At 35.5% G+C, this 16,066-nt stretch overlaps 3 protein-coding genes and 1 pseudogene across 3 annotated transcripts in view; 1 reads left to right on the forward strand and 3 right to left on the reverse strand.

Annotated features, from left to right (window-relative positions):
* LOC104737823 (probable glycosyltransferase At5g03795) overlaps window positions 1-2,007 on the reverse strand; it is a 3,474-nt gene extending 1,467 nt beyond the window's left edge. The window contains 3 exon segments of the mRNA XM_010458085.2: window positions 136-232; window positions 834-1,072; window positions 1,696-2,007. Of these exon segments, the coding sequence (XP_010456387.2) occupies window positions 136-232; window positions 834-1,072; window positions 1,696-2,007 (648 nt within the window).
* LOC104734405 (pentatricopeptide repeat-containing protein At5g03800) lies at window positions 2,204-5,132 on the reverse strand. The gene is given in 2 exon segments (XM_010453976.2): window positions 2,204-3,262; window positions 3,264-5,132. Coding segments are annotated over 2 exon segments (2,673 nt in total). The 3' UTR covers window positions 2,204-2,458.
* LOC104734404 (GDSL esterase/lipase At5g03820) lies at window positions 8,305-10,047 on the reverse strand. The gene is made up of 5 exons (XM_010453975.2): window positions 9,596-10,047; window positions 9,377-9,507; window positions 9,053-9,286; window positions 8,714-8,972; window positions 8,305-8,601 (listed from the first exon to the last, which is right to left on the reverse strand). Exons 1-5 carry the CDS (start codon window positions 9,828-9,830, stop codon window positions 8,408-8,410), a joined length of 1,053 nt encoding a protein of 350 aa, XP_010452277.1. The 5' UTR covers window positions 9,831-10,047; the 3' UTR covers window positions 8,305-8,407.
* On the forward strand, window positions 10,376-13,444 carry LOC104734403 (annotated as a pseudogene).

Below are 16,066 nucleotides of genomic sequence, written 5' to 3' on the forward strand. Positions count from 1 at the left end.
AACCAAAAAAAAAAAAAAACGTAAGCACATCATGGTTAGCAAATCTATGCCATTCTCTACATTGGACGACATGAAAACAATTTGTGCACATGTATATTACGTAATAGTATATAACAAACTTTGAAATTCACATACTCGGCCTCCTATAATTTTAAATAGTAAAGCGACAGCGGTAAAAAACCCTATTAGGAAATATAACAGGTTCGATTCGAAGGTCTTCTCTGCTTTATGACTATAAGTAGTAAATCCTCAAAATATGCAGTCATTGGTTACCTTATTTTACCAAACCATAGAAGATGGGCCAGTAGTGATATAATTAATGATCTTTTACAAATGCAGCCTCAGAAAATTATCAAGGAATGTGATTCCTTTCTCTGCTTACGCATACAAAATGTGAAACCACAAAAAAAATATCTTCCATTTACTTATTAAGTGAAAACAAAGTATATAAGGTATCTCTATCTACTACAAAATGTTTTCGATCTAGACGAATTAATAAACCAGTACGATTAATTTCAAACAAAATCAACAATTACTTACCAAAAAAAAAAGATCAACAATTAATAAAAAAAGCAACTAAATAAAATAAAAACTGTTGACAAAAAAAAAAAAAAACTCTCTTAAAATTTAAAATCAGTTCCAAACCTTTATTTATGATACATAATGCCAAACCGTTTGACTTAAATTTAATTAAAATAAATGCTCAGGGAGCCAATAAATTCATAGTTCCAACCGTTTGACTCTAATTTATTTCAAATAAATTATTAGAGAACCCAAATTACTGCAACTTCAATTTACTTTCTAAAAGAGAACACTAAGTATTTTTAACTTACCGATGAAAGACCTTAGCGTTCCAATACATAGGACCAAGAGGAACACAGTCCGGGTCGTCCACGGGATCGTCAATCGAAGCGGCTTTAATGGAGGCTCGAGCTTTTTGTAGCTCGAATTCGATCTTCTCCAAATTGCTTAGAACTCTTCTTTTCTTTGGTTCCGATGACGCCGTATAAGTGACGTTATTACTCGTTGTAGTAATGATCGGATTCAATCGAATGGTCCGATTATCATTTCCCTGTTTAATAATAATATTCTATATTAATATGTAAATTACTTTTAAGTTTTTAGTAACCAAAACATATTGACATGTATTGTTGATTAATTAGTTCAAATTTAGACCACCCGACCAAACAGATTAAAAAAAAAAAAAAAAAAAAAAAAAAACAATTTCGCTATAACTTTTGCTAACTCACAAAAAGAATCGAATTAAAAATTTTACAGTTGAGATCAATATAATTCCTTATTCTTCTTGGGAAAGTTTAAATATGTGTATATATCTTCTTATTATTAAATATATGTAGATTTACTATTATCATAAATGTAAAGAAATTTCGATGCAAGTAATATTATTGTATAAATAAGTTTAATAAAAGGCTAATGAATAAGATGAGAGAAACTATTCTAACAAGTACTAATATACATATGTACATATATTCATCTTAATATCGTAATCCTAAATTTTTTAAAAAATACGAATGTTATGATACCCTGTTGGTAAAAAATAAGATTAGAAGACGAAAAAAAATAAACAAAATACAGTAGCCGGAAAGAAAAGAAAAAAAGACATAACATGCAAAGATGAAGAATGAAGTAAGGAATAATTTTGGTATTTCTAATTAAGTAATTAATTTCTCGAACCTGAATAGATTCCACTTTAGTCGATAAAGATGATGCTGGTAACGACGGAGGTATCATCTCTGATGGCAAAGGACATGGCGCCCGCGCCGTCCATGGAGACAGAGACGGAGGTGAAGGGAGATCGTGAGGAGAGGTGGACAAAGAGGTTAAGAAAGATGTTGGATCTTTAGGACGACCAATATTTACAAAGACGAAGCCAGAAACAAGAACTAGAGGAACCATGAAGAGAAAGAGTTTAGTTGAATACGACATCGTTGAGGAACATGCAGACATGTTTCTAGATTACTTGCCATCAACATCTTCATCTCCCATCTCTCTCTCTCTCTCTCTCTCTCTATTAATTCTCTTTCTTTTAAGAAGAAGACGAAGAATCAAATTAAAAGAAGAGAGTTTGTTTATGTTTTTATTGTTATGTGAATTTTTTAATTTTGCTTTCGGTTTTGGGAGCAAAAGAAGAAGGAGAAGAGTATTAAAAACAAGGTGAATGGAAGAGTAACATTTGGTAATAAGTGGTTGCTCCCTCGTGCCAAGCGTCATCTCTTTCGTTTTTCACATGCAAACTTTCTCTCTATTTCCCTTTTCACCCCCAAACGTTTTATTTCTATTAATTTCCACCCTGCCTCCCCAACAAATCAAAACCCAAAACTCTCGTATATTAACAACAACTTGTAATCATATAAAACAAACATTACAGAAACTAAGGTCTTAGTTGATTCACCAGAGATCTCTCTACAAGTCTTCCAAAAACTAGATCCTGGTTGATTCACCACCGATCTCTACAAGAACACTTGCCATTCACAAAATGATGAAACCCTGACGAATCTCTCAAAACTATCTCTCTCTTTACCACAACTGAAACGTATTTGAAGAACTCGTGACAATCACCACAGAGCATCACGTTCTTCACAACCTGAACCGGCTTCCCCCGAGTATTGCTGGTGAGAATGCCGTAAGTCACAGCGAGTTTAGCGCTGTGGTGAAACAAGAAACTCTTCTTCATAAACTCATCAACCTCCTGAAGAACAAACTCTGTGTTTGGTTCGTATCCAGCTTTCAGACATTCCATTATCAGTATCTCCAATCCGCTGTATATGTCTTTCTCTTGCGGGTGGGAGGTGTCACGCGCGTGAAAGGAATGTACTTTGTTCTCATGGATTATCCAGCTTTTAGCAGGATGCTTCCGGTAACCTCTTTCCCGCATTTCCTCTCTTATCATTTCAGAGCGATGCCAGAGTCCGGAAGCCGAGTAGATGTTGGATTTGAGGATGTAGTCAGACGGGCTTTCAGATTTTGTCGATAGTATAAGCTTTGCTACTCGTTTCGCAACGCTTGTGTTTGAATGTACTCTGCAGCTATCAAGCAGAGCTCTCAAAACAGAGACCTCGGGCTGAAAAGGCATCGAGTTTATTGTGTCTTCCGCTTCTTCAAGAAGACCCCAGTGACCCAGAACACGGATGAATACAGTGTAATGTTCTGTCGTTGGTTCAATGTCATAGACAGTCTTCATGGAGAGAAACAGATCACGGCAGCTACTAAGCTTATTTGACTCTGTATACCGGAATGCAGAAAATAACAAGAGTCAGGGTGATCTTGTCAGGCTTGATCTCTCCATCATTCATCCTCGACCATAGAGCCAGTGCCTCGTCGCCATTTCTTTGAAGGATGTAGCAAGAAATCAAGCTGTTCCATGAAACAACGTCATGATCTTGCATCGTTTTAAAAACCTTTATGGCATCATCTAAGTCCCAACATTTTGAGTACATGCTAATCAAAGAATTTCCCAAGGCAACATCAGAAAAGTACCCACCTTTAAGAGCATAGCAATGGATCTGATAACCCAATTCCCGAAACCCTAATGTCCCGCAGACAGCAAGAATCAAAGTCAAAGAAACTTCATCTAACAACAACTTTTCTTCACAGAGAGTGCGATGGAATAGCGATACAGCCTTATCAGGTAAGCCATTCCGAGCGTAACCACCAAGTAGCGACGTTGTTGCCTTCGAGCTATCGAGATTAGAAGGCCATTGGTCAAACATCTCCTCAGCATCTGCCATCCTTTCACACCTTGTGCACATATCAAGCAATGCAGTCTGGATACAAGGGTTTAAAAGCAGACATCCAAACTTGATACAAAACCCGTGAATCTGTTCACTTACTTTCTTCTCTGAGACCAAACCACAAGCGTCCACAGCGCTTGTTAAACTGAAATCCGTCAACTCAACACCTCTCTGCAGCATTTCAGTGAATAATTTGAGTGCCTTCAAGCCATGACCGTGTCTACAGAACCCAGCCATGAGAGCGTTATAGGTAATAGTGTTTTTCTTAGTTATATCCTCGGATATCTCAACAGCGGAATCCAACATTCCAAATGCCATGTAAGCTGTGATCATCTCCGTGGAAGTAACGGCATCTTGCACCACCATCATCTCATACAAACTCTCTACCTTTCTAATATCCCCAAACTTAGAATAAAACCCAATCAGAGCGTTATTCACACTCAGTTCCTGCATCAACCCAATTCTAATAGCACGACCATGGAGTTCTCTGCCTCTCAATAAGTCATCACTAGAATCAGTGCAAGAGCTCAAAAGAGTTGAAAGCGTAAAACAATCAACTCCAAGTCCTTCGACTCTGTTCATCTCATAAAACAAATCGAAAGCTCTATCACTCATTCCTTCTTTCACCAAACCCGAAATCACAGTGTTCCACGAAGTCACATCTCTCTGAGGAATTTCATCAAACACCTTCAACACATCATCACACGAAGAGCCCTTTGCGTACAAACTCATCAACGAATTACAAACAAAGACAGAATTCAAAAACCCTGATTTAACTATCAATCCATGAATCTGAATCCCAAGCGAGAATCGCGAAACCCTCACGCAAGCAGTCAAAATCGCTACAAAAGTATACTCATTCGGCTGGACAATACCTGATTTCCTCATCCTGAAGAAGACCTTAAGAGCTTCAATTTCAAGGTTCAATCTTGAGAAACCAGAGATGAGAGCTGTGTAAGAAACCACCGTCGGTGAAGTCATAGACACGAATACGAGAAAAGCTTCTCGAGGGAAGCCAAGTTTGAGATATGTGGAGATAAGGGCATTGCCAAGACGGGTTTTTTCTACTCTGAGCTTAAGAAACGAAGCGTGTACAGCTCTTGTTACCTCGACGTCGTCGTATTGAGCAGACAAGCGAAGCAGATAGAAATACACATCAACAATTGATTCAATCTCTTCGGTTTCTTTCTTCTCAAACAATGAGGAAGAAGAAGAAGAACGGTCATTGATGTTAAGTGGTGAAAGAGACAGAGACGCAGAGAGAGAACAGAGGCGTTCTGGTTTCCGATAGAGCGAGAGAGAGGGATGAAGTTTGGGGCGAGGAATTGAAGGTGGGATATGAGGGACATTGAGGAGGCAGTGGTGATTAACGGTGGACATGAATGTGACTAGAGAGAGAGGCTGCTGGGCGCTAAATCGCCATGGATAAAACCTTTTCACTTTGTCCTCTTCTTCTTCTTCTTCTGCTTTGAGAAGAAAGAGACCAAATTTTGTAATTGAGAAATTTAATTTAAGTCCCTATACTATTGAAAAATATACGGAGTTTGCCCTATACTATCGATCTGATCAAATATCTCCATAACTGAATATCTGAAATGATCTATATTTTGTTAATTTAGAATAAATGTAAACTATAGTATGTTTTACATAATCATAAAACTGTATATTGGTGTGTTTACTAGTCTCTTACTTGAGGTTGTGTCTTAGAGATACATCAATTGATTTCGATGTAAATTAGGATGTTACATAAAAGATAAATAGTTTTCTCATCATATCAATTGGTTTTGACACATTTTAACCATATTAATCTTACAAGGACCATGTCAATATTATTCACTCCATGGTCCTAGAGAGAGTATTTTCCAAAGTCCTAAGAGAGAGCCTCCTTCTCCATCTCCATCTTCCTCTTCCTAGCAAGTAAAATACCTAGAGAATAAACAACGCGCGAAACTAATGTGAGAGGGTTTTAATCTTGTTAACAAGAAGAATCATGTAAGAGAAAGGGCAAAATCATGTACTTTCGGGCTCGCCAACAGAAAAGGTTCTCGGGTCACGGGGTCGGGACAAAAGAGGTTTAACAACCAGAGTCATATTACCCATGTTAGATCCATTTAGTTCCAGCGCCTTCTCTAGAGATCCTTCTCCTCGAAGGTGAATGTAAGCACAATGTAAAATTCGATAGAGACAGAGACTTTTGTTAGAATTCAGTAACTTTTGAGAGTTGCATTGGGAAAAAAACTAAAAAAAAAAATGTAGGAAGAAAGAAGCCACAAACTCAGAGAGAACATTAATTTTCCAGACATCTCCACATGAAGAGAAATGTATACAGAGAGCCATCTTGAGATCAATCTTAGGAAGGGAAGTGTCATATCCGGTAACGCAGACCCAAATTAATATCGATTAATTGAAGGAGAGAAATAACCAAATTAGTAATAACATGACAAAAGGCTCTAGCTAGAAAACATGTATGTTTCAGATATCAAAAATTTACATGTATTGTTTTATCCAAGTCGAGGGATTACTAAGATCATGGCCAGGAAAAGGATTAACATCATCATCTTGTGGAAAGGGAATTAATAAGAAGCCACAAATAAAAGAAAAGAGAGGTACCTCTTGAGGATAACCCTAGCATAGTCTCTGGGAACATAACAAAATAACAACTCTCCACAAGAAGAGAAATGTTTTTCCAACGCGAGCTCGACATAATACTCTGGCAGCCAAGTTCAACGGAAATCGTCGTGAAAGTGTAACTGCTAATTATTCAACAATTTGATTTTCATTGCATTGCAGGTGGAGATCATATATATACCAACACAAAGAACAACAACCAAAATAAAAATAAAAAATTCTCAGAAAAGAGTAAATACTAATAATAAATAAATTTTACCCGGGTTTTGGAGCGTCTGCAACACTATCGTTCAAATCCAGGACTTTCAGACCCTAAAAAGAAACAGAAGATCTAATCAGAAAAATTCTACTGATAAATAGAGAAGCAGAGGTTAGTCAAAAAGAGCGAAGAAGAAGAAGAAGATTACTTAATTAATAAATAGAGAAGCATAGGTTAAACAAAAAGAGCGAAGAAGATGAAGAAGAAGAAGATTACTACTTTGATGGCGGATTCTTCCATTGTGATATGTTGACAAGAGCGGGTTCCCAACGATCTAGGGCTTTAGGTTTCAAGATTTTGTTGTTTGTTAATTCTTCTTATTCTAGTCACGAACAAACGGTTACGGTTGGGCCTTTAATTTAGTTCAGGCCTGCAGTAAGCCCACGACTGAGAGGGTTTTAAACATAAAAAAAAAAAAAAAAAAAAAAAAAAAAAAAAAAAAAAAAACGTTTTGTTCAATCTATATGATTAGATATGAACCACTTTTTATAAGTTTTTTTTTTTTTTTTTACAAAATTCTCTAAAATTATGATATTATTAAAAATAAAAATACATTACAAAATATAAATAAAATATATATTATTGTTTATTTGATGCTAATTATGCTAGTATTTGATGTTAATTATGTATTTTTAGTTTATCATTTGTGATGTCATTGTATTTTCTAATTTAACATATGTTATTGTTATATTTTAAAATTTCAAAATTGTATTTTCTAATTTATCATATGTTATTGTTATATTTAAAATTTAAAATACTTTAATAACTACGGTTTTTAATTAATTTATATGTTATAATGATTTCACTGATTATACCTTATGTCAAATTCTTGCCTCAAGAGATTATCCTAATGAGCTTGAATTCAGAGACGTGTATCGGCCAGATGAATCTGAAAAGTTATGGTCATGAAATTCTTGTAACATATATATTAAAATATATATGTTAAAATGTATGGTCATAAAATATTTAATTAATATATATGTTAAAATAATTTACTAAGGTCATTTTCTATTGCTTACTGGTTTTGTGGTTGATTGCGATGTAGTTGCTTTTTGGGAGGCCCAAGATTCATGGAGACCAAGGCCATATATGAATAGCCAGAGGTGAAAACCTCATTACTGACTTTAGAGTAAGGTATAATTATTTCTAGTAATCTCTTTTGTTAACCATTTCTTTTAAAAATTGTCAGCTGTGATAAATGTGATTTGTGTTGAAATTTTCATTACTTGATTTCAGCTTTCAGAGTCTTGCGTCAAGAGATTATCCTTCTCTAACACCGTTCCAATTTCAAAATTTATGTGAAAGAACTATAATATAGGGACTAAAATTAAATTTCTCCAATACACCACCATCAATTAATGCTTTTCTATGCATTATATCCATTATTTCTTGTACAGAATGTGTTTCACCATCAGCTAATAAATCTGATGTTGTTTGTGTGAAAAATATTTAGAACCGATGTCCAGACTTGAATTCAATAAACGCAGCAATCAAACTAGGTTCTCAAAAACAAAAACCCCAAATTATTATGTAATGAGAAGAGGCACTAGTTGCCATGCTTTTTCTTTTTTAGTTAAATGTAAAATAATTTATAGTAAATTAGAAGTTTTTTTTCATATCCAGGTTTACATAATCGTAAATGGATACTTTTTTTGTTTCTCTTAGTTGAGGTGTTATAGATGACATTAATTAATTTCGATGTAATGAAAGATGTTACATAAGATAAATAGTTTTTCCATCATGTCAATGTTTTAAAATAAACTTAGGTTTAAGAGATAAGGGGGATTCCTTGGAGAAGAAGATTGTTTGCGATAACACGGTTTGCTGCCTCGGATGGATGAAAACCATCCCAAAACACGTAATTGGTAGCATTCGAACATGTACCGACCGATCTTGCATTGCATAGGAACGAAGTTTCCATTGTTCCGGTTCCACAACATGCCCTTCTTGATTCAAAAAACCCTAACATTCAAATATATTAATTAAAATTGTGAGTATTTTTAAATGAGAAAGAAAAATAGTGTCGGTGTTTAGTCTCTAAAATAAAGTTGCGGTTTTGTTTAAAAGATCGTACCATTCTCGACAGGGTTCAGGACCATGCTTAAGAGAGGATTATAGATGTCAAGGACGACCAATTTCAGACCGGGAAGCACGTTTGTTAAGGACATAGACGTGTTGTTGAGTTTGGTATTAAAGGAAACCGCGTCCCGGTTTAGTCTTTCAACGCATGTATTGTTTCCGGCTCCACCAAACATCGTTATCGCCGCCGGTAAACAACCTAACGGCGGTAGCGTCGTCACTCCTATCCTTCTAGCTCCTAAACCATACAAATTCTGCCCAAAGAAAAAGAAAAAAAAACACAATTAAACCGGCAGATTATAAAATAACGGTACGGTGTGTTGGTTTAAGTTACTTGGATAAAGGTGGTATAGGATTTCATGAGACGATCTGAGTATCGATCAGGCGTGAAAATCCGGTTAAGGATCGGATTGATGTAATAGCTTTGAAGAAAATCGCTTGATCCCGTGCTTAGAAGATGAATCGCGCGTGAGAATATCTCGTTTGCTCTTTCTCTTCCCACGATGTTCATCACTTTGGTTTGGTACTCCTTGTAGTTTTTCAGCTGTTGGTTCAATGTGATTGCATTCTAACAATATGATAAACCACAAAATGTTAAAAAGCATTCCGGTTAACTAACTTCATAGCCTTATTAAACCGGGTTAAGGATATTAATTACGTATAACAGAGCAGTTGCATCAAGAAAACCGGAAGCACCAGAGGCGAAATTGGCTCCGGTTAACAAATTTGTCCCATTTGCATCTTGGCTAAGGTACGGCACGGTATACGAAGTGAATCCTAGATTCTCAGCTACTCAAACAACAAACAAAATTGTCTAAGGAATAAGAGATGATAGATGGTTATATACACGTGAATGGTGAGTTATGCTGGTTCGAACCGGTAAAGTCGGTGGCGATTTTGCCATTAGTGAAACGGCCAGTAGCATTGTGGTCGAAGAAGTCACGTCCATAGGGAGGGAAATTGGCCTTGACAAGGGTAGTGAGACGGTTGTTGTTACCGGCATCGACAACTGAATCTCCCATTATGATCAAAGCCGGTACAAGAGGCTGACCAGTCCCAACGCCGGCAGCAATAACCAAAAAGCTCATCAACAATATTGTAAACATCTTCATTTTTCTATGTGAATCGTAGTAAGAGATAGAGAGATAAAGAGATTGAGGGTTGAGTTGAGTGAAGAAGTAGTGAATATGGTTAGGGGTTTTAAATGAAGAGTAGTGAAGTTGCTTGATAAAGAAGGAACTTTTTTAATTTGCTTGAAGCTGCATGCACCAATCTGAATCCTCAGTTGCATTTTCATTTACTTCCACTCAAAAACCATTTAAGCTTTTTTTTTTTTTTTTTTTTTCTCATATGTGTAGTTTCCGAGGACTAGTTAATCATTAAATACAGTTTGTCTCTGACAATATTTTCAATTTTTTTGTGTGTGTTATAATATACAATATTTTTTTTTCTTTTTCAAATTGTCTAATTGATGACTTCAAGCCTAGCTGAGAAGGATATGTTTTAGCGTGGAAAATGGTGCAAGTATGGAAAAATTAAAAAAGATTAGAAATATAGATATGAAATTTCATAAGTGTGAAAATCCTTAAAAAAACAATATTAAAAAAAAAAGGACCAGCACATCCTTAATTCAAGGCTCTAATTAGCATACTATATGATGAATGAAGTCGGCGTTAGTAACGCCGTATTCGACGCAAAAGAAGGTAAACCTTAACACGCAATGCATCCAGAAGAAGACATACGTGACCTCTCACATTTTTCATGCAATCAATCACAATCAAGGAACAAAAGTTATTATAAATTATATTTCTTTTGTTAAATGTTTTCTCTTTCGCTGAGTTTAGTCAAAAAGATCTACGAAGAGGTCACATGTTTTAGCATTTGAATGAAACTTAACTTTTACTGCCTAACAAACCTTTTTTGTTTTCTTCCTCGAGTCCCTAGTCTCTACACTAGTCACAGGAATCTTGATTGTTGAAAAATATGCGATTACCTTGACTGATTGTGTTACTCCGTTTCTTTCTGTATAGGATCCAATTGGGTCGATCTGGGCTCCAATTGGGCTTTGATTTGGAAGGAACAGAGATCGGGTGTATAGTTGGAACGGACCGGTACGGTGGATTAAAAAAGATCCGATCCGGTATGAATTGACTCGATTGAACCATTCGGTTAAGGAAATTTAATTGTATGAAGCCGTTTATTTTAGTAAACCAGGTTCTTCTCTCCGTCTATCTCTCCAAGTCGCCGCCGATTCTCTAACCGGTGCTACATCTCGCTCCACCGTCGGTAAGATTCTCGTCAATCTCGATCCAAAGAATTGCTATTCATACTCTTTTTTCTTTATGGAGTAAAGTTATGATCTCAATTCATAGAGAAGGGACAAACTTTAGGTTCTGGTGAATTTGGCGTTAACTTTTTGTTAGTTTGGATTGGGTTAGATGCCTCGGAAGATTGTCAAAGTATCAACCTTTAGCCTTTTGCGTCAACGGTTAGACGTAAATTGCCTCATCCGGATATGTCTTTTGGTTAGTTAGTTCTTAATTAGTAATAACCTTAAAGATTGAGACTTTCTCTATACAGAAGAACATTGTAGCTAGTGACTTGATGAGTATGTTCGCATTCTTGAATTTTGCAGATGCAAAGTTCCCTAATTTATCTAATAAAGGGAAGGAGAAACAATTGTTGGAGTCCTCTGATGATGAAGACCCTCAGCTAAGCGATTTAGTGAAAGTTACTCTGCTGTTGAGTAGAGTAATTTTGATCTTTGAAGGGAGAGGTCCAAGCAGACTTTGAGTTCTTCGACCCTAAAGCTACAGACTTTCATGGAGTCAAGATTCTCCTGCAGAACTATCTCGATGACAAGGAGTGGGATTTGATATTGAATCAAACAAAGGTGGGAACTGTAGTCAAAGTAGCAGATGATGAGGATGAGGCATTATTTGCTCTTACCACACTGCTCTTAACTTGGCAAGTCATGTAAAAACTCATCTTTGTTACGTGACTTTACTTTTTTTATCTATGCTTAAATGATCGAATTGAATTTTCGAAGGTGTTTGTTCGTATTTGGTTTTATAACTTTGCGGTATGCATTCTATTAACCACCACTGTATATGTATAACTTTTTTGCGTTCAGGACAGTAAGTGCTCTAGAGAGCTAAAAGAGTTTCTTCTCAAAGTTTGTCCTGAGAAGGCTATAGTGAGTGATCTAGAACTACTCTTGGAGAAAAAGGAGAAAGATGTTGGTTTACTGGTATCTCAAAGAGTGATGAATCTTCCACCACAACTCCTTCCTCCATTACTATATGTTGGATTGTTCGACGAAGTCTCATGGGCCACTGAAGACGAGGTATGGTCTTTTGAAGATAAACTCAGGTATGTTCTTTACTTATGACTTATGAGAAATGTTAATTTAACAGTTTGAAGTTTCGGTTCATAGCCTACAGAAGAGCTTCGAGGGTCATTCCGCTTCAAGTCATATATTCTATATTCACTAAGATTTACAAGGTGTTTTTTGTGTTCCCATAAGATTTTTTTCCGGTTTTTGAATCCTCTTTCTTGTTTTAATAATGTGATGTGGATTCTTGGTTCTATAGTTGAAGCATCTCAAACAGAGAAAACCTTGTTGTAGTGAAGACGAACAGGAGGAAACAATATTCCTTAAGCCTGAAGATCAAATTATTCTCGAGGTACTTACCTTCACATTACCTCCTACTCAACTTCCCTTGTGAAAAGAAATCAAAAGTTATACTCTAAACATTTGCTTTGAAATGTATTCAGCTTAGCTCTTGGTCCTTCACATTCCCTATGCACTCGCAGCTTGTTACATCTCAAGAGGTAAGTTCATCTCTTGAATGCCAACATACTTTTGCTGGAATCACAACATAAGTTTGAATACAGTTTTGTTTCTGGTTTGTAATTTTTGGTTATAATGCCAATTCCTGCAGTTGAAGAATCATCAGTTGATGGGTCTAGTGATGGTCGTGGATGCACAAAAGATCCCTGAATTCAGACAGAAGTTGAAGTCTCTCATTGACGAACTGTAATGAACATCTTCTTCTTCTTATAGATTCCGGCTCACGGGTCAGTTGTTTATCGAACTCCGCCAGTTTTGATGAGATTATTAAGGTGCTAAGGTTGTGTTGTTCTCCGCATATTACTGGAACTGAGACAATGTCTATTAGAAAAGCCTCTCGAGGGAAGCCAAGTTTGAGATATGTGGAGATAAGGGCATTGCCAAGACGGGTTTTTTCTACTCTGAGCTTAAGAAACGAAGCGTGTACAGCTCTTGTTACCTCGACGTCGTCGTATTGAGCAGACAAGCGAAGCAGATAGAAATACACATCAACAATTGATTCAATCTCTTCCGTTTCTTTCTTCTCAAACAATGAGGAAGAAGAAGAAGAACGGTCATTGATGTTAAGTGGTGAAAGAGACAGAGACGCAGAGAGAGAACAGAGGCGTTCTGGTTTCCGATAGAGCGAGAGAGAGGGATGAAGTTTGGGGCGAGGAATTGAAGGTGGGATATGAGGGACATTGAGGAGGCAGTGGTGATTAACGGTGGACATGAATGTGACTAGAGAGAGAGGCTGCTGGGCGCTAAATCGCCATGGCTCTTCTTCTTCTTCTTCTTCTACATTTGAGAAGAAAGAGACCAACTTTTGTAATTGAGAAATTTAATTTAATGTCCCTATACTATTGGAAAAAATATGGAGTTTGCCCTATACTATCGATCTGATCAAATATCTCCATAACTAAGATGATCTATATTTTGTTAATTTTAGAATAAACGTAAACTAGGTACCAACCCACACTATGTGCGGGATGAATTGATTCGTTTGTATAAAACAAATTAAATATGTAAGTAAAATTTTTTTCGGTAATTCAAATTTGCGTTTATTTTCTGTAAAATATGTTTCACCCGTCAAATAATTGAACTTGAAAAAGAATTTTAAGGTGGTGTAAAATGTTTTGATGTCTTTTTGTGTTTTTAAAAATCAAATTCACATATTTTCTATTTCACATTGTTATCTATATCACTATACCATTAAATAGATAAAACAATATTTTCAAACTAATTGATTTAATTTAAACTAATCCTAAGTTTAAAAATGCAATGAGAAAATAATAAAAGTGGTAAATAAATGAATAACTTTTTCTTGTTTGTGAGATGTATTTACTTTCAATAATAAGTAAATAGGTTATGAAATGATAATTAAATATATTTTGTATTTAATAGTTGATTAAATCATTCATTTTTAAAAACTAATTGGAAAAAAATATTGACTCATAATATTTTATTTGCATATTTATGTTAATAATAATGAGAAGTAAATGAAAGATATATGAGCAGGCTAATCATAAAATGATATCTATTTTGGTGTGTTTACTAAATTACTAGTCTATAATAGCTAGATTGGCAAAGCGTTTTTGCAAGCGTTATGTGTCGAACGCCCATGCTCAACGCCAATCAAAAATAATTTTATCCCTTTCACACGTGTTAAAGAAAATGATAACCGCTATAAAAAGTAAAGCGTTATGACGCTGGATTTGAGTGAGTTTGNTATTATTTTTAAATAATTATCACTTAAAATATATTAATTTTGAAACAAAAATATTCTGGTAAAAAAATATTTGACTTGAGTCCAAATAATCAACAATATACTCGAATATGCTTTCAATATTCCTTTATGGAGCATATATGGAGAGCTCGTAGATGATTTAATTTTTTTTTCTTTTGTTATTTGTTTCTGAACAAGATGTTTTTTATAATTTTGTTTTTTAATAAAATTAGTCATAAATAAATTTGTTTCAAGCATTTTTATTTATTAAAAAAATTAGGTCTTCCTCCCCGCCCCCGCTCACAGCTCTCTGCTCCCTGCCCTTGCTTCAGCTGCTTACCGTTGTTGCTACCCGCTCGGCTTTGCCAATCTAGACTTTAGAGATACATTAATTGATTTCGATGTAAATTAGGATGTTACATAAAAGATAATTAGTTTTCTCGTCATATCAATTGATTTTGACACATTTTAACCATAGTAATCTTACAAGGACCATGTTAATATTATTCACTCCATGGTCGAGTCAACCAACTAAACTGATCTGTTGTTGGTTAAGAAACCAACCTACTAGGTTATGTTAGAGAGAGCATTTTCCAAAGTCCTAAGAGAGAGCCTTCTCCTTCTCCTTCTTCATCTTTATCTCCTTTTTCTTCTCCTTCTCCATCTGCATCTGCATCTCTAGTAAAACACCTAGAGAATAAACAACGAAACTAATGAGAGCCGAGGGTTTTAATTTTGTTAACAAGAAGAATCTAAGAAGCAAGAGCAAGATCATGTACTTTGGGGCTCGCCAACAGAATAGGTTCTCGGGTCACGGGGTCGGGACAAAAGAGGTTTAACAACAAGAGTCATATTACCCATGTTAGATCCATTTAGTTCCAGCGCCTTCTCTAGAGATCCTTCTCTTCGAAGGTGAATGTAAGCTGAACTGTAAAATTCGACAGAGACAGAGACTTCCTTTTGTTAGAATTCAATAACTTTTGAGATTTGCATCGGGAAAAAACTAAAAAAATGTAGGAAGAACGAAGCGACAGACTTAGAGACAGAGAGAGAAATATAACCAAATTAGTAACACGACAAGACTCTAGCGAGTACATCCTAAAAAAAAAATTGATTGCAATTATTTATCAAAAAATTACGTGTAATGTTTTATCCAAGTCGAGGGATTAACATCGAGCAGCAATGAAGGCAAGGTTGCAGGCTTAACGATTGCAGTCGATCGTCCCAAGTCAGTTCCATTAAGTTTCAACGCCTTTTCTTCGGGAGCTCCTCCAGTGAACCTCACGAAAGCAACACTGATGCAATTTGAGATTATAATTAAAAACAAAAAAAAAGTATTTTGAGATTATTATTAAAACATGAATGAAGGAGTCATAAATAATAAAATAAAGAAAAGAAAGGTACCTGTTGAGGAAACCCGTAGCAAACTCTCTGGGAACATAACAAAATAACAACTCTCCACAAGAACAGAAATGTTTTTCTCTAATAACAACTCGTATCCTACCACTAATAAGACCACTTTGAATTCAATTACTGAATTCTCCAACCTTTTCATTTAACTAATAAACATAAAAGACTGAATCGAACCCAATCAAATCCAAACTTAATTTTAATATAACTTGAATAACCGAATTTTAGAATAACTTGAATAATTTTACAACAAATAAATAATTGTAAGAAAGATCTCAAAATTTCAGTTTTGGATTTTATTAAGAACCGGCCAATGAAATTGCTTCTTTTTTTTTGTTGTTGTTTTTTAATTTATGTCATTATCCTGACGCGTTTCCTAA

Source organism: Camelina sativa, chromosome 13 (assembly GCF_000633955.1).
Source record: "Camelina sativa cultivar DH55 chromosome 13, Cs, whole genome shotgun sequence".
NCBI lineage: Eukaryota > Viridiplantae > Streptophyta > Magnoliopsida > Brassicales > Brassicaceae > Camelina > Camelina sativa.

Excerpts from the sequence above, each read along its gene's own strand:
- LOC104734404 (XM_010453975.2), bottom strand. The coding sequence starts at position 9,830 with ATGAAGATGTTTACAATATTGTTGATGAGCTTTTTGGTTATTGCTGCC. Across the intron at positions 9,508-9,595 it reads AATCGCCACCGACTTTACCG|CTGAGAATCTAGGATTCACT; the intron begins GTTCGAACCAGC and ends TTGTTTGAGTAG. Across the intron at positions 8,602-8,713 it reads CCTGAACCCTGTCGAGAATG|GGTTTTTTGAATCAAGAAGG; the intron begins GTACGATCTTTT and ends TTTGAATGTTAG.